Source organism: Drosophila persimilis, unplaced genomic scaffold, assembly GCF_003286085.1.
Source record: "Drosophila persimilis strain 14011-0111.01,24,50 unplaced genomic scaffold, DperRS2 tig00000520-arrow-pilon, whole genome shotgun sequence".
Lineage (NCBI taxonomy): Eukaryota > Metazoa > Arthropoda > Insecta > Diptera > Drosophilidae > Drosophila > Drosophila persimilis.
The window spans coordinates 678,032-701,329 of NW_020825317.1; the positions used below are offsets into that span (position 1 = coordinate 678,032).

Genomic DNA, 23,298 nt, shown 5'->3' on the forward strand with positions numbered 1-23,298 from the left:
ACAGTTTAACATAAAATCTTGGCCATTGAACTAAATATGTAAAAACACCAACACCTTTCACGAACCGAAATCTGCAATCAGCTGTTCAGTTCCAGCAGATTAACCCTTAGTGGGTGACGCGGGGGTCCCGTCAGTCCACCGTATTTGGTCGAGCGATTTGTGGAAATCTCCTTATTGTTTATGTCCCGGGGACCCTTAACAAGAGCTCTTGGTAGGTTAATCTCCGTATGGGCCCGAGTTTAATTAACTCCCGTAAAACTGGATCCAGTCATGTACACATGTTCCATTACGTATGGTTGAACGAAATTTCAGCTGTTATTTCCTTGTTTGCCTTTGTGTCGAACGTTTTGGTGTTTCTATTTATTTATGAGAAAGATGAAATTGTCAACTTATAATTACTAAAGCTTGGATATATATTGAAACATGATGGAGTAAATTACAATAGAGGGAGGACGCGTGGCGTAAGCCATGGATTGGGCCAGCCGCAGCCGTTCCAGCAGAGGGTGGACAAATGAATGTTGTGGTTGATCACAGGTAGGGCGGGCGCGCGAAGTGATAACACCCAAGCTTCACCCACTTGATAGCCGTCTGTTTATGATTTTCTTTGTATTTTGGTTGTTGTTAGTTTTGATGTCCCGAGGAGTAGTATGTCTCCATCTTTGTCTACATTTGGCGGGCAAGGGAACTACCCAGCCTTGGGGTCGACAGCTAGCCGGCGTTGCCCTCTGGGAAACAAGCCAAGTGTAACAGATACGCATTAATATTTGAACATAATTTTCGTTGACCTAAAAAATAGGAAGGTAATAAGTTTTTTTTGTAATATATTATTTAAATAAATTCATATATACTTTTTTCCAAAGCAGTGGATCAGTTTCCTCCGTGGCAAATGAGCTCTCCATATACTGACTTGTTATTATAATGGCACCATTACGGGCGGTATTTTTGTTTTCCATTGCCTTTTCTTGAAAAAAATAAAAAATCTAACAGATCCCAACAGAACGTACCACCGAATGAGGCAAAATTAGCGTTTCAGGTCGCTTCAGTCGCCATTACACACACTTTTTTCACAGTTAAAAGCATTAACTAAAAAATTTCGAGTGCTATCGATAGTGACGAGCCACTATCGATGGTGTCTCGATAGTGCCAAACCATCGATAGTGGCGATAGTGCCATCGATAATTCTCCACCTCTAGCGTAACCTAGACCAAGTTTTGATACGTCAATTGAAAAATTTAATAATAAAAAACGCTGTTTTTTTCAACCAGTCCGTGTACGTAAACAACGTAACGTTATATTGAAATACTGCAAATATCCTTGGTTTATGTGTTTATTCGGGCTAACCGTTCGAGTACATAGAAATGTACACATGTACATATATAGATTTTCAAATTACTATAAATTTGCAAATAAACCAAGAGTGAAAAAGGCCAAAATAGACCTTGCTTTAGTAGCATCGTGGAAGCATACAGATAACTTAAATATGCCAATATATGTATATTATAGTTATTCGGCAAGGTCCTATTTTATGTGCAATGGAAAGTGTGCTGCAGCTCGTTCACACGTGTATAACATTGGTTGGCATCACTAATGTTCCGTTTTGCCTGCTGTCTACGCTCACAAACACACTGCAAAACATATGTATGTACATATGAATGTTTGCGTGCCAATCACTCTCCTATAAACATATGTATACAGTAAAGGAAAGAAGTCAACATACAGCACCAATTTTTCAATATTTCTGGTTTTCGCAATGAGAATTAAGAAAATTGGTATGCCATTATTTAGGACACTTTGTATTATTTATATTTGAGAAAAAAAAATTTTTTTAAACGATGTGAAAAAATTCACTCAAAAACAATTGCCAATTTTTTGCACAAGGATGGTGATGAAACCTTTGATTTCTGAAAAGAATCGGATGTTTCGCCTGGAATTCGAAAAAGTACACTTAAATAAGGATCAAGACTTTTGGAAAAGTGTTTTATTTACTGATAAACCTGATAACTCCAAATTTTGGAGAATGGCAAAGATTTTGACCCTATAAAGATGATACCCACCGTCAAGCTGGATGCGGTAGTGTAACGGTTTGGAGCGCTACGGCGTCGTCTGGAGTCGGTAATTTGGTGTTTGTGAAAGGGAATATAGATCGCTTCCAGTTGGAATAAATTTGAAGAAAATTTAAAAGCATCGGCGGATACATTAAGCATGGGAAACAGTTGGATCTACCAACAGGACAATGATCCAAAGCACATCATACATGTTGTGCGAGATTGGTTGCTGTAATATGCCCCAAGACAGCTTGATTCACCACCCCAATCGCCAGACCTTAACCCCATCGAACATCTGTGGGACATTTTAGAAAGATTGGTACGGAAGTATGATATCAGCAATCGGAAAAGCCTCAAAACCGCCCTTATTCGAGCTTGGGCGGAAGTTACGCCGACAACAACCGAAAATTTGTTGCCATCGGTGCCCCGAGGACTACAAGCTGTAATAGATGCCAATCGTGGACCCACCAAATAACACAAGTATAATAAGTATTAATATTAAGATGACTTTGAAACTATAATACAAAAGCATAGAGGCTGTATGAAGACTTCTTTCCGTATACATAATTTTTTAAAAAAAATTTTTTTTTTTTAAATAATGATAATTGTAAGTGTCCTAAATAATGGCCTACCAACTTTTTTAGTTATCAATGCGAAAGCCCGAAATATTGAAAAGTTGGTGCTGTATGTTGACTTTTTTCCTTTACTGTATATATATGTGGGTATTTTGGTTTGGCTTAGCAGATTAACGTTTATGTTATGAAATTCACTTATTGGTGAATATACATATACCTTGCATGGCACATATATGTCATATACATACAGTCAGCACAAAATTTATTCGGACACCCGTACATTTCAATTTTCTTTATAAATAACTTGAAAAGTATTTAACTTTAACAAAAAATTTGTATTTCATTATGAACACATTATTCGGATACATTTTCGGTTATTCTTCTTTCTTAGAAAATGCAACGGTAATCGGTGATTCTTTTTGCGTACTTCTCTTGCATAATGCTTCTCTTTCCTTGTGATCTGCTTTTTTCTCTGCTTTGATGTTAGTTTTGCTCGGGAAGAGCGAAAAGTACTGTCGACCGTTAAAAAAAAACCCCAAAATTTCGTCAACAACACTGCCAATTCATTCAAGAAAGCAACCAAGCAAGTGTTTCTGCCCAAACTGTTCGTAGCTGCCTACAAGGTGCTGCATTACATGGTAGAGTTGTTCGCCGAAAACCATTCATTTCAGATGTGAACAAAAAAAATAAATTTGGAGTTCGCCAAACTTCATTTAAATAGGCCAGATTCTTTTTGTGACATGGTGGACCATCCAAAGTATGGAGAAAGGAGAATGAAGCCATGAAAGAGCATGGCGGTGGAAATGTAATGGTTTGGGGGTGTATAGCAGCAGTTGGACCTGGGTAAATGGTGTTAATTGAGGCTTAGATGGACAAACACAGCTACAGGAATATTTTGAGTGACAATTAAATTAAATGCCGAGCGTCAAAAAATTGGGTCTTGATGCGAAGAATTTCTTGTTTCAACAATACTCGACCCCAAACATACCTCGTATTTGGTTCAAGAATGGCTGTTGTATCACTGCAAGCAGTTAAAAACGCCGCAGCAGTCATCAGATCTGATCCACTCTATGGGGATTTGCTGGAAAAAAAATTAGAAAACATAAAATTTCCTCCAAGGAAACCATTAAAACGGCTCTGATGAAGGAATGGGAGAAAATTTATCCCAATCAAAACAATAATTTGGTAAAAAGTATGCCTAGACGTCTAGTTGTTATTGGAGCTAAGGGCGGCCCCACCAAATATTGAAAGCTGAAAAATTCAGGTTAAATAAGTTTTTTTCGTAAAATCTAAATTGTGTCCGAATAATTGTGCTTAAAAAAGTGCCTTTTTTATACTTTTAAGTTTTTTTTCATATGCCAAAGAAAGTTTTTTTTTTGTTTTTATGGTTAAAATTAGTATTAGTAAACTTGATCTTCATAATGAAAAACACATTTTTATACCCGATACTCAAAATGAGTATTGGGATATATTAGATTTTTGGTAAAAGTGGATGTGTGTAACGTCCAGAAGGAATCGTTTCCGACCCCATAAAGTATATATATTCTTGATCAGCATCAATAGCCGAGTCGATTGAGCCATGTCTGTCTGTCCGTCCGTCCGTCTGTCCGTCCCCTTCAGCGCCTAATGCTCAAAGACTATATAAGCTAGAGCAACGATGTTTTGGATCCAGACTTCTGTGATATGTCACTGCTACAAAAATATTTCAAAACTTTGCCCCGCCTCCACAAAGGGCGAAAATCTGTGGCATCCACAATTTTAAAGATACGAGAAAACAAAAAACGCAGAATCGTAGAGAATGACCATATCTGCAGAATCTGAATTGGATCGTATTACTATTATAGCCACCATCAAGAAAACAATTTCATTTTTTCTCGCCCTGTCTCTCTCTAACACACAGGTAGCATAGGCGGCTTTGCTTAGAGTAAAACATTAGCGCCTAGATCTCAGAGACTATAAAAGCTAGAGCAACCAAATTTGGTATCCACACTCCTAATATATCGGACCGAGACGAGTTTGTTTCAAAATTTCGCCACACCCCCTTCCGCCCCCGCAAAGGATGCAAATCTGGGGATATTCACAAATCTCAGAGACTATTAAAGCTAGAGTAACCAAACTTGGTATCCGCACTTCTGTTAGATCTCACTATAAAACCTTTATCTCAAAATTTCGCCCCACCCTCTTCCGCCCCCACAAAGGACGAAAATCTGTTGCATCCACAATATTGCAGATTTGAGAAAACTAAAAACGCAGAATCATAGATACCGACCATATCTATCAGATTGCTGAATCTGGATCAGATTAGATCATTTTTATAGCCAAAGGAAACAAATCAATTTGCAGTGGCTACGCAGCGCATGACGTCACGTTCAGACTGATTTTCTGTCTCTCTCGCACGCACTCTTTGTCGTGTCGTTTAATATTAGCGGCCTCTGCCGGAGGAGAGCCATACTGACTTAGTATCGGGTATAACTCTAGAGTTGCGGTGTCCGCAGCAACTCACAACGTTCCCCCTCGTTTTTGTTAATGTTAAGTGCTTTTCAAGCTATTTATAAAAAAAGTTGAAATAGACGAGTGTCCGAATAAATGTTGTGCTGACTGTACATATCTTGATTACCATCTCCATCTTTGGAAAAGTGCGCATCAGCTTTAACTGACGTATATTTTCATATCTTTTCATGTGTGGTAATTCGACGCCAGATGGTGACAAGGACTGTGAATCAAATGTGCATATAATATTCTAATAGAAACACTCGCATATGTACATTTCTACTAAACTTACATAATCAAAAGAACCAACAATCGAATGTTCCATTTTCAGAAATTAGCAAACAGTACAAGCAGCGACAGAAAATTAAATGAAAATGTCTATCTCGTTAGCTTTTTGACGTTTTCTTTTCTTTCGATTCGTTTGACTCACACATTCCACACTGCAGTGAGCAAAACAATGCACAACAAATTGAGCTAGAGGGACACCACATACATTTTCTCTCTGTCACAACGTTTTTCGTAACAGTGTGAGTGCGAGTCATGCGAAATGGCAGGAGTCACTCGACAATTATGCCCTGAGTCAATGAGTCAGCATATGAAGCAAAACAATGAATTGAAAGATAGTGTGAAAAAGAGACATGAATCATGTTTTTATACCCGATACTCAAAATGAGTATTGGGGTATATTAGATTTGTGGTAAAAGTGTATGTGTGTAACGTCCAGAAGGAATTGTTTCCGACCCCATAAAGTATATATATTCTTGATCAGCATCAATAGCCGAGTCGATTGAGCCATGTCTGTCTGTCCGTCTGTCCGTCTGTCCGTCCGTCCGTCTGTCCGTCCCCTTCAGCGCCTAATGCTCAAAGACTATAAGAGCTAGAGCAACGATGTTTTGGATCCAGACTTCTGTGATATGTCACTGCTACAAAAATATTTCAAAACTTTGCCCCGCCCACTTCCGCCCCCACAAAGGGCGAAAATCTGTGGCATCCACAATTTTAAAGATACGAGAAAACCAAAAACGCAGAATCGTAGAGAATGACGATATCTTTTAGACTGCGGAATCTGAATTGGATCGTATTATTATTATAGCCAGCATCAAGAAAACAATTTCATTTTTTCTCGCCCTGTCTCTCTCTAACACACACGTAGCATAGGCGGCTTTGCTTAGAGTAAAACATTAGCGCCTAGATCTCAGAGACTATAAAAGCTAGAGCAACCAAATTTGGTATCCACACTCCTAATATATCGGACCGAGACGAGTTTGTTTCAAAATTTCGCCACACCCCCCTTCCGCCCCCGCAAAGGATGCAGATCTGGGGATATTCATAAATCTCAGAGACTATTAAGGCTAGAGTAACCAAATTTGGTATCCGCACTCCTGTTAGATCTCACTATAAAACGTATATCTCAAAATTTCGCCCCACCCCCTTCCGCCCACACAAAGGACGAAAATCTGTTGCATCCACAATATTGCAAAATCGAGTAAACTAAAAACGCAGAATCATAGACAATGACCATATCTATCCGGTTGCCGAATCTGGATCAGATCGGATCATTTTTGTAGCCAAAAGCAAGAAATCAATTTTTAGTGGCTACGCAGCGCCCGACGTCACGCTCAGACTGATTTTCTGTCTCTCTCGCACGCACTCTTTGTCGTGTCGTTTAATATTAGCGGCGTCTGCCGGAGGAGAGCCATACTGACTTAGTATCGGGTATAACTGTAGAGTTGCGGTGTCCGCAGCAACTCACAACGTTCCCCCTCGTTTGATACTGTGCACAGTGGGATTCCTAAATGTTAACACGAATTAGTGTGCACTCGTGCAGGGCTCTAGTAGGTATACACATACATATGTATGGGAATTTCCGCCAAAATATCTACCAAGCCAATAAAAAACTGATTTCCATATAGTTTTATATCGATATTATTTTCTAAATTTATTGATTTGTTGATTTATTGAATTTATTACCCAATTGACATATCGATTCATAACCTTTGATCTGAAAGCCTATTCAAATAAGCAAAGGTTAACTTTTTCGTAATTTTATAGTCATGTTTCCCTTTATTATTTTCTCATTTAAGAAAGATGGTTCTTGATCAAAAATGCTAGATTTGTGGTGAAGGTGGATGTGTGTAACGTCCAAAAGGAATCGTTTCCGACCGCATAAAGTATATATATTCTTGATCAGCATCAATAGCCGAGTCGATTGAGCCCTGTCCGTCTGTCCGTCCGTCCGTCTGTCCGTCCCCTTCACCGCCTAGTGCTCAAAGACTATAAGAGCTCTAGCTAAAACCAATAACGCAGAATCGTAGAGGATGACTATATGTTCTAGAGTGTAAAATCTCAACCAGATCGTATAATTATTATAGCCAGAATCAAGAAAACAATTTCATTCTTTCTCGCTCTGTCTCTCTCTAACACACATTTTTCATGCTCGGTTTTGCCAATTGCAAAATATGAGTTCAAGGATCTCAGAACCTATAAGAGCCAGAGCAACCAAATTTGGTATCCGAACTTCTGTTAAATCTCACTATAAAACGTATATCTCAGAATTTCGCCCCACCCCCATCCGCCTCCACAAAAGACGAAAATCTGTTGCACCCACAATATTGCAGATTCGAGAAAACTAAAAACGCAGAATCATAGATAACGACCATATCTATCCGATTGCTGAATCTGGATCATATCGGATCATTTTTGTAGCCAAAAGGAACAAATCAATTTGCACTGGCTACGCAGCGCCTGACGTCACGCTCAGACTGATTTTCTGTCTCTCTCGCACGCACTTTTTGTCGTGTCGTTTAATATTACCGGCGTCTGCCGGAGGAGAGCCATACTGACTTAGTATCGGGTATAAATGTAGAGTTGCGGTGTCCGCAGCAACTCACAACGTTCCCCCTCGTTTTTTTTGTGTATATGTATATACATATGTACATACAAGCAAATTTACTGGTCAGAGCAATTGTAGATATCAAACATTTAGGGGAATTCCTATTTTGTGGAAATTTAAGGGGATTCAATTTTTGCAATAGAAATGTGTTGAAATGTGTTTGGGAACTATCAATGCAATCAGACGAGTTTGGTAAAGACATTTTTTATACGCAAACTTAATTTTCCAATGTTTCCTAATTTGAATAGGTTTTAGAGATAAGGAACCAATAACCAATTTTTGTATACGATCAATATCTTTTTTACATGGTTTTATCAGGAACCAATCTACCGTGTAAAAACAGAATTAGATGTACTTTATGTTTTCAGCCAATACGTTTAGATTTCGGTTTAGGGGCTCCCGGGTTTACAAATTTTTGGTATCGATATGTTTCAATTTCTCATCGGATCTGGCAAACAAAAACAGCTGACCTGGTTGCTTTGAACGTATACAGCGTGATAAAAATGCTCTTATTTTTTCAATTTTTTGTTTTGAAGTAAAAAGACGGCAAAAAGTGCGCCAGTTAAAAAGATCAAGATATCTTAGATGCATGTCTTACAAACTGTAAGTAACAGCATGCATATTGAAAGTTAAATCAAAAAATGAATTTGTTGTACCTACATTTTGAATTGAATGTGGCGGGAAACCGCTCTTAGCTTACCCAGGTTTCTGGTACTTTCGTGTTACAAGCATAGTCTGTGATGTTACATGCAGTGTGTGCTGTTACATGCACATTTGTGCTGTTACATGCACATTTGTGCTGTTACATGCACATTTGTGCTGTTACATGCACATTTGTGCTGTTACAAGCACAAGAAGGAAGCGTTTCCGGCCCCATAAAGTATATATATTCTTGATTAGCATGAATAACCGAGTCAATATAGCGACGTCTGTCTATCCATCTGTTTGACGCCTAGTTCTTAAAGACTATAAGAGCAAGAGCAACCATATTTTTTATCCGGACTCCTGTAATGTCACACTGTCACAAGAGTATTTCAAAATTTCTCTCCGCCTCCACAAAGGACGAAAATGTGTGGCATCCAAAACTTTAAAGATACGAGAAAACTATGAAGTAGATTCGGAGGCTGAATCCAAATCAGCAGCCCGTTTTTTTAAATTGGTTCTAGTTTTCGAAATAGGGTCCAACAGTAGTCGCTCATCATGCCTTCGTCCCAAATCCTTGGTATCGCCTTTCGATTTTCGCTATATCTTGATGTAGCCGCTCTCCTTACTCGTCGCTCGTACTGCCAAAGTTTTGTGGGAAAGATGTGAATGCAGAAAATGTATCTTGAGAGACATTCGAGCTCCAATCTTGTGGTAACTCTTCAAAAAATTGTCGATTACTTGTTTGTAATCCGGTGATTTGTAGTTACCGATTTTCCCACGCTTTCGGAGCATATAACAGCCTCTGTACAACGTTTACAAGTTTAGCACAATTACAGTACAAAAACAAATTCCGAACGATGTTCGATGCAACGTAGTCAGTTGACAGCTGTTATAAGAGCGCAGTACCGCCACCATCCGCGAAATCGATAACTAAAACCATTCTTGACAAACGGTTTGAAGATCTGAGTTTAGGGCACCAAATAACGGTAAAAATCGTTATCATCTGCTCGGGTCAAAAAATTGACCCTAATTTGCGAACTTGTGTTATTATAGCCAGAATGAACAAATCAATTTGCAGTGGCTAGTTCAATAGTTCAGTGTAAAGTTTAACACAACCAGATGTAAGATGCTAAAGTTAGAGGAAAAAAGAAGCACTAGCTCAAAAAAAAAACATTAATAAAATAACAGTTTTTTTCAATTTAAAAAAAACCATACAACAGAAAAATATGAGGGGGAACGCTGTGAGTTGCAGCTGCGACCGCAACACTACATTTATATCCGATACATAGTCAGTATGGCTACATTAAACGAGAGCGACAGAAAATCAGTCAGAACGTGTCGACGGCCGCTGTGTAGCCACTGAAAATTGATTTGTTACTTTTGGCTATAATAATAATCCGATCTGAATAGTCTCTGAGATTTGTGGATGCCCCAGATTTTCGTCCTTTGAGGGAGCGGAAGGGGGTGTGGCGGAATTTTTAAAACTAACTCGTCATGGTCCGATATCACAGGAGTGTGGATCAAAAATTTGGTTGCTCTAGCTTTTATAGTCTCTGAGATCGAGGCGCTAATGTTTTACGCTAAGCCAAGCCTATGATACGTGTGTGTTAGAGAGAGACAGGGCGAGAAAAAATGAAATTGTTTTCTTCATTCTGGCTATAATAAGGATACGATCCAATTCAGGTTCTGCAGTCTAGAAGATATGGTCATTCTGTTTTTGTGACATGGTGGACCATCCAAAGTATGGAGAAAGGAGAATGAAGCCATGAAAGAGCATGGCGGTGGAAATGTAATGGTTTGGGGGTGTATAGCAGCAGTTGGACCTGGGTAAATGGTGTTAATTGAGGCTTAGATGGACAAACACAGCTACAGGAATATTTTGAGTGACAATTAAATTAAATGCCGAGCGTCAAAAAATTGGGTCTTGATGCGAAGAATTTCTTGTTTCAACAATACTCGACCCCAAACATACCTCGTATTTGGTTCAAGAATGGCTGTTGTATCACTGCAAGCAGTTAAAAACGCCGCAGCAGTCATCAGATCTGATCCACTCTATGGGGATTTGCTGGAAAAAAAATTAGAAAACATAAAATTTCCTCCAAGGAAACCATTAAAACGGCTCTGATGAAGGAATGGGAGAAAATTTATCCCAATCAAAACAATAATTTGGTAAAAAGTATGCCTAGACGTCTAGTTGCTATTGGAGCTAAGGGCGGCCCCACCAAATATTGAAAGCTGAAAAATTCAGGTTAAATAAGTTTTTTTTGCGTAAAATCTAAATTGTGTCCGAATAATTGTGCTTAAAAAAGGCACTTTTTATACTTTTAAGTTTTTTTTCATATGCCAAAGAAAGTTTTTTTTTGTTTTTATGGTTAAAATTAGTATTAGTAAACTTGATCTTCATAATGAAAAACACATTTTTTTTGTTAATGTTAAGTGCTTTTCAAGCTATTTATAAAAAAAGTTGAAATAGACGAGTGTCCGAATAAATGTTGTGCTGACTGTACATATCTTGATTACCATCTCCATCTTTGGAAAAGTGCGCATCAGCTTTAACTGACGTATATTTTCATATCTTTTCATGTGTGGTAATTCGACGCCAGATGGTGACAAGGACTGTGAATCAAATGTGCATATAATATTCTAATAGAAACACTCGCATATGTACATTTCTACTAAACTTACATAATCAAAAGAACCAACAATCGAATGTTCCATTTTCAGAAATTAGCAAACAGTACAAGCAGCGACAGAAAATTAAATGAAAATGTCTATCTCGTTAGCTTTTTGACGTTTTCTTTTCTTTCGATTCGTTTGACTCACACATTCCACACTGCAGTGAGCAAAACAATGCACAACAAATTGAGCTAGAGGGACACCACATACATTTTCTCTCTGTCACAACGTTTTTCGTAACAGTGTGAGTGCGAGTCATGCGAAATGGCAGGAGTCACTCGACAATTATGCCCTGAGTCAATGAGTCAGCATATGAAGCAAAACAATGAATTGAAAGATAGTGTGAAAAAGAGACATGAATCATGTTTTGATACTGTGCACAGTGGGATTTCTAAATGTTAACACGAATTAGTGTGCACTCGTGCAGGGCTCTAGTAGGTATACACATACATATGTATGGGAATTTCCGCCAAAATATCTACCAAGCCAATAAAAAACTGATTTCCATATAGTTTTATCTCGATATTATTTTCAAAATTTATTGATTTGTTGATTTATTGAATTTATTACCCAATTGACATATCGATTCATAACCTTTGATCTGAAAGCCTATTCAAATAAGCAAAGGTTAACTTTTTCGTAATTTTATAGTCATGTTTCCCTTTATTATTTTCTCATTTAAGAAAGATGGTTCTTGATCAAAAATGCTAGATTTGTGGTGAAGGTGGATGTGTGTAACGTCCAAAAGGAATCGTTTCCGACCGCATAAAGTATATATATTCTTGATCAGCATCAATAGCCGAGTCGATTGAGCCCTGTCCGTCTGTCCGTCCGTCCGTCTGTCCGTCCCCTTCACCGCCTAGTGCTCAAAGACTATAAGAGCTCTAGCTAAAACCAATAACGCAGAATCGTAGAGGATGACTATATGTTCTAGAGTGTAAAATCTCAACCAGATCGTATAATTATTATAGCCAGAATCAAGAAAACAATTTCATTCTTTCTCGCTCTGTCTCTCTCTAACACACAGGTTTCATGCTCGTTTTTGCCAATTGCAAAATATGAGTTCAAGGATCTCAGAACCTATAAGAGCCAGAGCAACCAAATTTGGTATCCGAACTTCTGTTAAATCTCACTATAAAACGTATATCTCAGAATTTCGCCCCACCCCCTTCCGCCCCCACAAAGGACGAAAATCTGTTGCATCCACAATATTGCACATTCGAAAAAACTAAAAAAGCAGAATCATAGATAATGACCATATCTATCAGATTGCTGAATCTGGATCAGATCGGATCATTTTTGTTGCCAAAAGGAACCAATCTATTTTTAGTGGCTACGCAGCGCCCGACGTCACGCTCAGACTGATTTTCTGTCTCTCTCGCACGCACTCTTTGTCGTGTCGTTTAATATTAGCGGCGTCTGCCGGAGGAGAGCCATACTGACTTAGTATCGGGTATAAATGTAGAGTTGCGGTGTCCGCAGCAACTCACAACGTTCCCCCTCGTTTTTTTTGTGTATATGTATATACATATGTACATACAAGCAAATTTACTGGTCAGAGCAATTGTAGATATCAAACATTTAGGGGAATTCCTATTTTGTGGAAATTTAAGGGGATTCAATTTTTGCAATAGAAATGTGTTGAAATGTGTTTGGGAACTATCAATGCAATCAGACGAGTTTGGTAAAGACATTTTTTATACGCAAACTTAATTTTCCAATGTTTCCTAATTTTAATAGGTTTTAGAGATAAGGAACCAATAACCAATTTTTGTATACGATCAATATCTTTTTTACATGGTTTTATCAGGAACCAATCTACCGTGTAAAAACAGAATTAGATGTACTTTATGTTTTCAGCCTTACGTTTAGATTTCGGTTTAGGGGCTCCCGGTTTTACAAATTTTTGGTATCGATATGTTTCAATTTCTCATCGGATCTGGCAAACAAAAACAGCTGACCTGGTTGCTTTGAACGTATACAGCGTGATAAAAATGCTTTTATTTTTTCAATTTTTTGTTTTGAAGTAAAAAGACGGCAAAAAGTGCGCAAGTTAAGAAGATCAAGATATCTTAGATGCATGTCTTACAAACTGTAAGTAACAGCATGCATATTGAAAGTTAAATCAAAAAATGAATTTGTTGTACCTACATTTTGAATTGAATGTGGCGGGAAACCGCTCTTAGCTTACCCAGGTTTCTGGTACTTTCGTGTTACAAGCATAGTCTGTGATGTTACATGCAGTGTGTGCTGTTACATGCACATTTGTGCTGTTACATGCACATTTGTGCTGTTACATGCACATTTGTGCTGTTACAAGCACAAGAAGGAAGCGTTTCCGGCCCCATAAAGTATATATATTCTTGATTAGCATGAATAACCGAGTCAATATAGCGACGTCTGTCTATCCATCTGTTTGACGCCTAGTTCTTAAAGACTATAAGAGCAAGAGCAACCATATTTTTTATCCGGACTCCTGTAATGTCACACTGTCACAAGAGTATTTCAAAATTTCTCTCCGCCTCCACAAAGGACGAAAATGTGTGGCATCCAAAACTTTAAAGATACGAGAAAACTATGAAGTAGATTCGGAGGCTGAATCCAAATCAGCAGCCCGTTTTTTTAAATTGGTTCTAGTTTTCGAAATAGGGTCCAACAGTAGTCGCTCATCATGCCTTCGTCCCAAATCCTTGGTATCGCCTTTCGATTTTCGCTATATCTTGATGTAGCCGCTCTCCTTACTCGTCGCTCGTACTGCCAAAGTTTTGTGGGAAAGATGTGAATGCAGAAAATGTATCTTGAGAGACATTCGAGCTCCAATCTTGTGGTAACTCTTCAAAAAATTGTCGATTACTTGTTTGTAATCCGGTGATTTGTAGTTACCGATTTTCCCACGCTTTCGGAGCATATAACAGCCTCTGTACAACGTTTACAAGTTTAGCACAATTACAGTACAAAAACAAATTCCGAACGATGTTCGATGCAACGTAGTCAGTTGACAGCTGTTATAAGAGCGCAGTACCGCCACCATCCGCGAAATCGATAACTAAAACCATTCTTGACAAACGGTTTGAAGATCTGAGTTTAGGGCACCAAATAACGGTAAAAATCGTTATCATCTGCTCGGGTCAAAAAATTGACCCTAATTTGTGAACTTGTGTTATTATAGCCAGAATGAACAAATCAATTTGCAGTGGCTAGTTCAATAGTTCAGTGTAAAGTTTAACACAACCAGATGTAAGATGCTAAAGTTAGAGGAAAAAAGAAGCACTAGCTCAAAAAAAAAACATTAATAAAATAACAGTTTTTTTCAATTTAAAAAAAACCATACAACAGAAAAATATGAGGGGGAACGCTGTGAGTTGCAGCTGCGACCGCAACACTACATTTATATCCGATACATAGTCAGTATGGCTACATTAAACGAGAGCGACAGAAAATCAGTCAGAACGTGTCGACGGCCGCTGTGTAGCCACTGAAAATTGATTTGTTACTTTTGGCTATAATAATAATCCGATCTGAATAGTCTCTGAGATTTGTGGATGCCCCAGATTTTCGTCCTTTGAGGGAGCGGAAGGGGGTGTGGCGGAATTTTTAAAACTAACTCGTCATGGTCCGATATCACAGGAGTGTGGATCAAAAATTTGGTTGCTCTAGCTTTTATAGTCTCTGAGATCGAGGCGCTAATGTTTTACGCTAAGCCAAGCCTATGATACGTGTGTGTTAGAGAGAGACAGGGCGAGAAAAAATGAAATTGTTTTCTTCATTCTGGCTATAATAAGGATACGATCCAATTCAGGTTCTGCAGTCTAGAAGATATGGTCATTCTGTTTTTGTGACATGGTGGACCATCCAAAGTATGGAGAAAGGAGAATGAAGCCATGAAAGAGCATGGCGGTGGAAATGTAATGGTTTGGGGGTGTATAGCAGCAGTTGGACCTGGGTAAATGGTGTTAATTGAGGCTTAGATGGACAAACACAGCTACAGGAATATTTTGAGTGACAATTAAATTAAATGCCGAGCGTCAAAAAATTGGGTCTTGATGCGAAGAATTTCTTGTTTCAACAATACTCGACCCCAAACATACCTCGTATTTGGTTCAAGAATGGCTGTTGTATCACTGCAAGCAGTTAAGCAGTCAAGCAGATCTGATCCACTCTATGGGGATTTGCTGGAATTAGAAAACATAAAATTTCCTCCAAGGAAACCATTAAAACGGCTCTGATGAAGGAATGGGAGAAAATTTATCCCAATCAAAACAATAATTTGGTAAAAAGTATGCCTAGACGTCTAGTTGCTATTGGAGCTAAGGGCGGCCCCACCAAATATTGAAAGCTGAAAAATTCAGGTTAAATAAGTTTTTTTTGCGTAAAATCTAAATTGTGTCCGAATAATTGTGCTTAAAAAAGGCACTTTTAATACTTTTAAGTTTTTTTTCATATGCCAAAGAAAGTTTTTTTTTGTTTTTATGGTTAAAATTAGTATTAGTAAACTTGATCTTCATAATGAAAAACACATTTTTTTTGTTAATGTTAAGTGCTTTTCAAGCTATTTATAAAAAAAGTTGAAATAGACGAGTGTCCGAATAAATGTTGTGCTGACTGTACATATCTTGATTACCATCTCCATCTTTGGAAAAGTGCGCATCAGCTTTAACTGACGTATATTTTCATATCTTTTCATGTGTGGTAATTCGACGCCAGATGGTGACAAGGACTGTGAATTCTAATAGAAACACTCGCATATGTACATTTCTACTAAACTTACATAATCAAAAGAACCAACAATCGAATGTTCCATTTTCAGAAATTAGCAAACAGTACAAGCAGCGACAGAAAATTAAATGAAAATGTCTATCTCGTTAGCTTTTTGACGTTTTCTTTTCTTTCGATTCGTTTGACTCACACATTCCACACTGCAGTGAGCAAAACAATGCACAACAAATTGAGCTAGAGGGACACCACATACATTTTCTCTCTGTCACAACGTTTTTCGTAACAGTGTGAGTGCGAGTCATGCGAAATGGCAGGAGTCACTCGACAATTATGCCCTGAGTCAATGAGTCAGCATATGAAGCAAAACAATGAATTGAAAGATAGTGTGAAAAAGAGACATGAATCATGTTTTGATACTGTGCACAGTGGGATTCCTAAATGTTAACACGAATTAGTGTGCACTCGTGCAGGGCTCTAGTAGGTATACACATACATATGTATGGGAATTTCCGCCAAAATATCTACCAAGCCAATAAAAGACTGATTTCCATATAGTTTTATCTCGATATTATTTTCTAAATTTATTGATTTGTTGATTTATTGAATTTATTACCCAATTGACATATCGATTCATAACCTTTGATCTGAAAGCCTATTCAAATAAGCAAAGGTTAACTTTTTCGTAATTTTATAGTCATGTTTCCCTTTATTATTTTCTCATTTAAGAAAGATGGTTCTTGATCAAAAATGCTAGATTTGTGGTGAAGGTGGATGTGTGTAACGTCCAAAAGGAATCGTTTCCGACCGCATAAAGTATATATATTCTTGATCAGCATCAATAGCCGAGTCGATTGAGCCCTGTCCGTCTGTCCGTCCCCTTCACCGCCTAGTGCTCAAAGACTATAAGAGCTCTAGCTAAAACCAATAACGCAGAATCGTAGAGGATGACTATATGTTCTAGAGTGTAAAATCTCAACCAGATCGTATAATTATTATAGCCAGAATCAAGAAAACAATTTCATTCTTTCTCGCTCTGTCTCTCTCTAACACACAGGTTTCATGCTCGTTTTTGCCAATTGCAAAATATGAGTTCAAGGATCTCAGAACCTATAAGAGCCAGAGCAACCAAATTTGGTATCCGAACTTCTGTTAAATCTCACTATAAAACGTATATCTCAGAATTTCGCCCCACCCCCTTCCGCCCCCACAAAGGACGAAAATCTGTTGCATCCACAATATTGCACATTCGAAAAAACTAAAAACGCAGAATCATAGATAATGACTATATCTATCAGATTGCTGAATCTGGATCAGATCGGATCATTTTTGTAGCCAAAAGGAACCAATCTATTTTTAGTGGCTACGCAGCGCCCGACGTCACGCTCAGACTGATTTTCTGTCTCTCTCGCACGCACTCTTTGTCGTGTCGCTTAATATTAGGGGCGTCTGCCGGAGGAGAGCCATACTGACTAAGTATCGGGTATAAACGTAGAGTTGCGGTATCCGCAGCAACTCACAACGTTCCCCCTCGTTATACCCGATACTAAAAATGAGTATTGGGGTATATTAGATTTGTGGTAAATGTGGATGTGTGTAACGTCCAGAAGGAATCGTTTCCGACCCCATAAAGTATATATATTCTTGATCAGCATCAATAGCCGAGTCGATTGAGCCCTGTCCGTCTGTCCGTCCGTCCGTCTGTCCGTCCCCTTCACCGCCTAGTGCTCAAAGACTATAAGAGCTCTAGCTAAAACCAATAACGCAGAATCGTAGAGGATGACTATATGTTCTAGAGTGTAAAATCTCAACCAGATCGTATAATTATTATAGCCAGAATCAAGAAAACAATTTCATTCTTTCTCGCTCTGTCTCTCTCTAACACACAGGTTTCATGCTCGTTTTTGCCAATTGCAAAATATGAGTTCAAGGATCTCAGAACCTATAGGAGCCAGAGCAACCAAATTTGGTATCCGAACTTCTGTTAAATCTCACTATAAAACGTTTATCGCAGAATTTCGCCCCACCCCCTTCCGCCCCCACAAAGGACGAAAATCTGTTGCATCCACAATATTGCACATTCGAAAAAACTAAAAACGCAGAATCATAGATAATGACCATATCTATCAGATTGCTGAATCTGGATCAGTTCGGATCATTTTTGTAGCCAAAAGGAACCAATCTATTTTTAGTGGCTACGCAGCGCCCGACGTCACGCTCAGACTGATTTTCTGTCTCTCTCGCACGCACTCTTTGTCGTGTCGCTTAATATTAGGGGCGTCTGCCGGAGGAGAGCCATACTGACTAAGTATCGGGTATAAACGTAGAGTTGCGGTATCCGCAGCAACTCACAACGTTCCCCCTCGTTATACCCGATACTAAAAATGAGTATTCCGTCCCCTTCACCGCCTAGTGCTCAAAGACTATAAGAGCTCTAGCTAAAACCAATAACGCAGAATCGTAGAGGATGACTATATGTTCTAGAGTGTAAAATCTCAACCAGATCGTATAATTATTATAGCCAGAATCAAGAAAACAATTTCATTCTTTCTCGCTCTGTCTCTCTCTAACACACAGGTTTCATGCTCGTTTTTGCCAATTGCAAAATATGAGTTCAAGGATCTCAGAACCTATAAGAGCCAGAGCAACCAAATTTGGTATCCGAACTTCTGTTAAATCTCACTATAAAACGTATATCTCAGAATTTCGCCCCACCCCCTTCCGCCCCCACAAAGGACGAAAATCTGTTGCATCCACAATATTGCACATTCGAAAAAACTAAAAACGCAGAATCATAGATAATGACCATATCTATCAGATTGCTGAATCTGGATCAGATCGGATCATTTTTGTTGCCAAAAGGAACCAATCTATTTTTAGTGGCTACGCAGCGCCCGACGTCACGCTCAGACTGATTTTCTGTCTCTCTCGCACGCACTCTTTGTCGTGTCGTTTAATATTAGCGGCGTCTGCCGGAGGAGAGCCATACTGACTTAGTATCGGGTATAAATGTAGAGTTGCGGTGTCCGCAGCAACTCACAACGTTCCCCCTCGTTTTTTTTGTGTATATGTATATACATATGTACATACAAGCAAATTTACTGGTCAGAGCAATTGTAGATATCAAACATTTAGGGGAATTCCTATTTTGTGGAAATTTAAGGGGATTCAATTTTTGCAATAGAAATGTGTTGAAATGTGTTTGGGAACTATCAATGCAATCAGACGAGTTTGGTAAAGACATTTTTTATACGCAAACTTAATTTTCCAATGTTTCCTAATTTTAATAGGTTTTAGAGATAAGGAACCAATAACCAATTTTTGTATACGATCAATATCTTTTTTACATGGTTTTATCAGGAACCAATCTACCGTGTAAAAACAGAATTAGATGTACTTTATGTTTTCAGCCTTACGTTTAGATTTCGGTTTAGGGGCTCCCGGTTTTACAAATTTTTGGTATCGATATGTTTCAATTTCTCATCGGATCTGGCAAACAAAAACAGCTGACCTGGTTGCTTTGAACGTATACAGCGTGATAAAAATGCTTTTATTTTTTCAATTTTTTGTTTTGAAGTAAAAAGACGGCAAAAAGTGCGCAAGTTAAGAAGATCAAGATATCTTAAATGCATGTCTTACAAACTGTAAGTAACAGCATGCATATTGAAAGTTAAATCGAAAAATGAATTTGTTGTACCTACATTTTGAATTGAATGTGGCGGGAAACCGCTCTTAGCTTACCCAGGTTTCTGGTACTTTCGTGTTACAAGCATAGTCTGTGATGTTACATGCAGTGTGTGCTGTTACATGCACATTTGTGCTGTTACATGCACATTTGTGCTGTTACAAGCACAAGAAGGAAGCGTTTCCGGCCCCATAAAGTATATATATTCTTGATTAGCATGAATAACCGAGTCAATATAGCGACGTCTGTCTATCCATCTGTTTGACGCCTAGTTCTTAAAGACTATAAGAGCAAGAGCAACCATATTTTTTATCCGGACTCCTGTAATGTCACACTGTCACAAGAGTATTTCAAAATTTCTCTCCGCCTCCACAAAGGACGAAAATGTGTGGCATCCAAAACTTTAAAGATACGAGAAAACTATGAAGTAGATTCGGAGGCTGAATCCAAATCAGCAGCCCGTTTTTTTAAATTGGTTCTAGTTTTCGAAATAGGGTCCAACAGTAGTCGCTCATCATGCCTTCGTCCCAAATCCTTGGTATCGCCTTTCGATTTTCGCTATATCTTGATGTAGCCGCTCTCCTTACTCGTCGCTCGTACTGCCAAAGTTTTGTGGGAAAGATGTGAATGCAGAAAATGTATCTTGAGAGACATTCGAGCTCCAATCTTGTGGTTTGTAATCCGGTGATTTGTAGTTACCGATTTTCCCACGTTTTCGGAGCATATAACAGCCTCTGTACAACGTTTACAAGTTTAGCACAATTACAGTACAAAAACAAATTCCGAACGATGTTCGATGCAACGTAGTCAGTTGACAGCTGTTATAAGAGCGCAGTACCGCCACCATCCGCGAACTCGATAACTAAAACCATTCTTGACAAACGGTTTGAAGATCTGAGTTTAGGGCACCAAATAACGGTAAAAATCGTTATCATCTGCTCGGGTCAAAAAATTGACCCTAATTTGTGAACTTGTGTTATTATAGCCAGAATGAACAAATCAATTTGCAGTGGCTAGTTCAATAGTTCAGTGTAAAGTTTAACACAACCAGATGTAAGATGCTAAAGTTAGAGGAAAAAAGAAGCACTAGCTCAAAAAAAAAACATTAATAAAATAACAGTTTTTTTCAATTTAAAAAAAACCATACAACAGAAAAATATGAGGGGGAACGCTGTGAGTTGCAGCTGCGACCGCAACACTACATTTATATCCGATACATAATCAGTATGGCTACATTAAACGATAGCGACAGAAAATCAGTCAGAACGTGTCGACGGCCGCTGTGTAGCCACTGAAAATTGATTTGTTACTTTTGGCTATAATAATAATCCGATCTGAATAGTCTCTGAGATTTGTGGATGCCCCAGATTTTCGTCCTTTGAGGGAGCGGAAGGGGGTGTGGCGGAATTTTTAAAACTAACTCGTCATGGTCCGATATCACAGGAGTGTGGATCAAAAATTTGGTTGCTCTAGCTTTTATAGTCTCTGAGATCGAGGCGCTAATGTTTTACGCTAAGCCAAGCCTATGATACGTGTGTGTTAGAGAGAGACAGGGCGAGAAAAAACGAAATTGTTTTCTTCATTCTGGCTATAATAAGGATACGATCCAATTCAGGTTCTGCAGTCTAGAAGATATGGTCATTCTGTACGATTGCGTTTTTGGCTTTTTCGTATTTTTAAAATTGTGGATGCCACAGATTTTCGTCGTTTGTGGACAGATAGCCATGGCTCAATCGACTCGGCTATTGATGCTGATCAAGAATATATATACTTTATGGGGTCGGAAACGATTCCTTCTGGACGTTACACACATCCACTTTTACCACAAATCTAATATACCCCAATACTCATTTTGAGTATCGGGTATAAAATGTTAGCGCCAAATCTATCAGAAAACGTTGGTTTGCTTAGAAGTGTAAATAAAATGTTAAATTTTGTTGCCTAGTATAATTTATAAAAATAATGTCACCGAAGAATGTTCTTTAAACTTAATTTACATTTTAATTTTGTGATTTTTTAAATATAATTTATAATGATTATGGTCCCTGCTTATAAAGTGAAAGCCTGGATCAACCATGGAAATGCCGCAACTGGCTGCAATACTGGAGCAGCCCAACTCAACATATAGTGGAAGCAGCAACGTCAACAGTACTGACACAGTCACAGAGCATCTGAACAATGAAAAACATAATGAACATATTACAACTCAATTGCGACAGTTTGGAAGGCCCACGTTGGTAGTTTCGGAGGAAGAAGGGGCTGCTTCCAGTACATCGTACTCATTTTCGGGGAGTTCTCTTGCTGGTGGAAACATTGCTGATTTGAATAAATCTGACGATTCTGGGACTGCACAGTCAGTACCGACTGACTCTGAGCCAGGCTTAAGTGCTGATAAAAAGGAAACAACTGGCAACAGTTCTAACGATAAGGAACATAGTGATGAATCACTTTATGAGTGTAACATATGCTTGGACACAGCAAAAGATGCCGTGGTTAGCATGTGCGGACATTTGTTCTGCTGGCCCTGCTTACACCAGTGGCTATTGACGCGTCCCAGTCGTAAACTCTGCCCCGTATGCAAGGCTGCAGTTGACAAAGACAAAGTCATACCACTTTATGGTCGAAATAGCACGCGGCAAGAGGATCCTCGGTGAATACAACTTAAGAAATAAACAAACAAAAATTTAACAATGATATTTGCTTCTTTATTTCTACAGCAATAAAGTTCCCCCACGACCCGCTGGCCACCGCACCGAGCCAGAACCGGTGCCTGGTTTCCCTGGCTTTGGATTTGGTGATGGGTTTCATATGTCGTTTGGCATTGGCGCTTTTCCTTTTGGTTTTATTACATCTTCACTTAATTTTGGTGAACCGCGTCCGCCTGGTGAGTTCGTTTGCTTTATTGTTCTTTTCCTATGTCGTATGGCCAGTCTCTTTATTTGCCTACTTCTCTCTAACTTTTAGCTGCCAATCGCGGCACCACGCAATACGAAGACGAACAGACACTTTCCAAGCTGTTTCTTTATTTGGCTTTTCTGTGCATCGGATGGTTACTCTTTGCATAAAAATCACACAGCCGTATATGAAAATGAGAACAACACCATTGACATTAAACCGTTAAGGAAAATCGCAAAACATCAAAAAGCAGTTCCAGCAGCGGAATTTCAGCAATTACGAAACTATCACACACCAGTGCATTGAAATCCGAGTTTACTGGTTATAATGCGATCAATTCACAAAAAATATTCAGCGTCCTGAATGAAAAAACCACAAAAAGGGTTTAGTTGTGGGTGTGGCCCCACAATATTATTATTAAAAAACCAATTATTTCTGTATGCTCTGGATCGCCTTTATATATTGATAATTATAAATTAGTTGTAAATTATAAACGGAAATACATACATAACCAAATGACGAAATTTCTCAACTGACGTTAGTTCAATAGTTTCATTTCAATATGTTCTTTTATCTCCAGAACTAAGTAACAAATTATACTTTTGATCATCATTCTTAATTTACAAATAGAATTTTCTTTAATACTACTAACAAGGAAATTGAATTGAAGTTATTCCAATT

At 38.5% G+C, this 23,298-nt stretch overlaps 1 protein-coding gene and 1 long non-coding RNA gene across 3 annotated transcripts; one reads left to right on the forward strand and one right to left on the reverse strand.

Moving 5' to 3' along the window:
- On the reverse strand, positions 1–3,953 carry LOC113566087. Of its 2 annotated transcripts, none has more exons than XR_003408934.1 (3): positions 3,609–3,953; positions 849–961; positions 1–785 (listed from the first exon to the last, which is right to left on the reverse strand). It is a non-coding gene; the product is annotated as an uncharacterized LOC113566087 (long non-coding RNA). The 2 variants fall into 2 exon arrangements; XR_003408935.1 differs by lacking the exon at positions 3,609–3,953 and having other exon boundaries at positions 1–356; positions 441–785; positions 849–1,061.
- LOC113566086 (E3 ubiquitin-protein ligase RNF185-like) lies at positions 1,246–23,153 on the forward strand. The gene is made up of 4 exons (XM_026990063.1): positions 1,246–1,270; positions 21,780–22,372; positions 22,440–22,606; positions 22,687–23,153. The coding sequence occupies exons 2-4, from the start codon at positions 21,798–21,800 to the stop codon at positions 22,785–22,787; spliced, it is 843 nt and encodes a 280-aa protein (XP_026845864.1). The 5' UTR covers positions 1,246–1,270; positions 21,780–21,797; the 3' UTR covers positions 22,788–23,153.
- Positions 23,154–23,298: the final 145 nt, after the last annotated feature.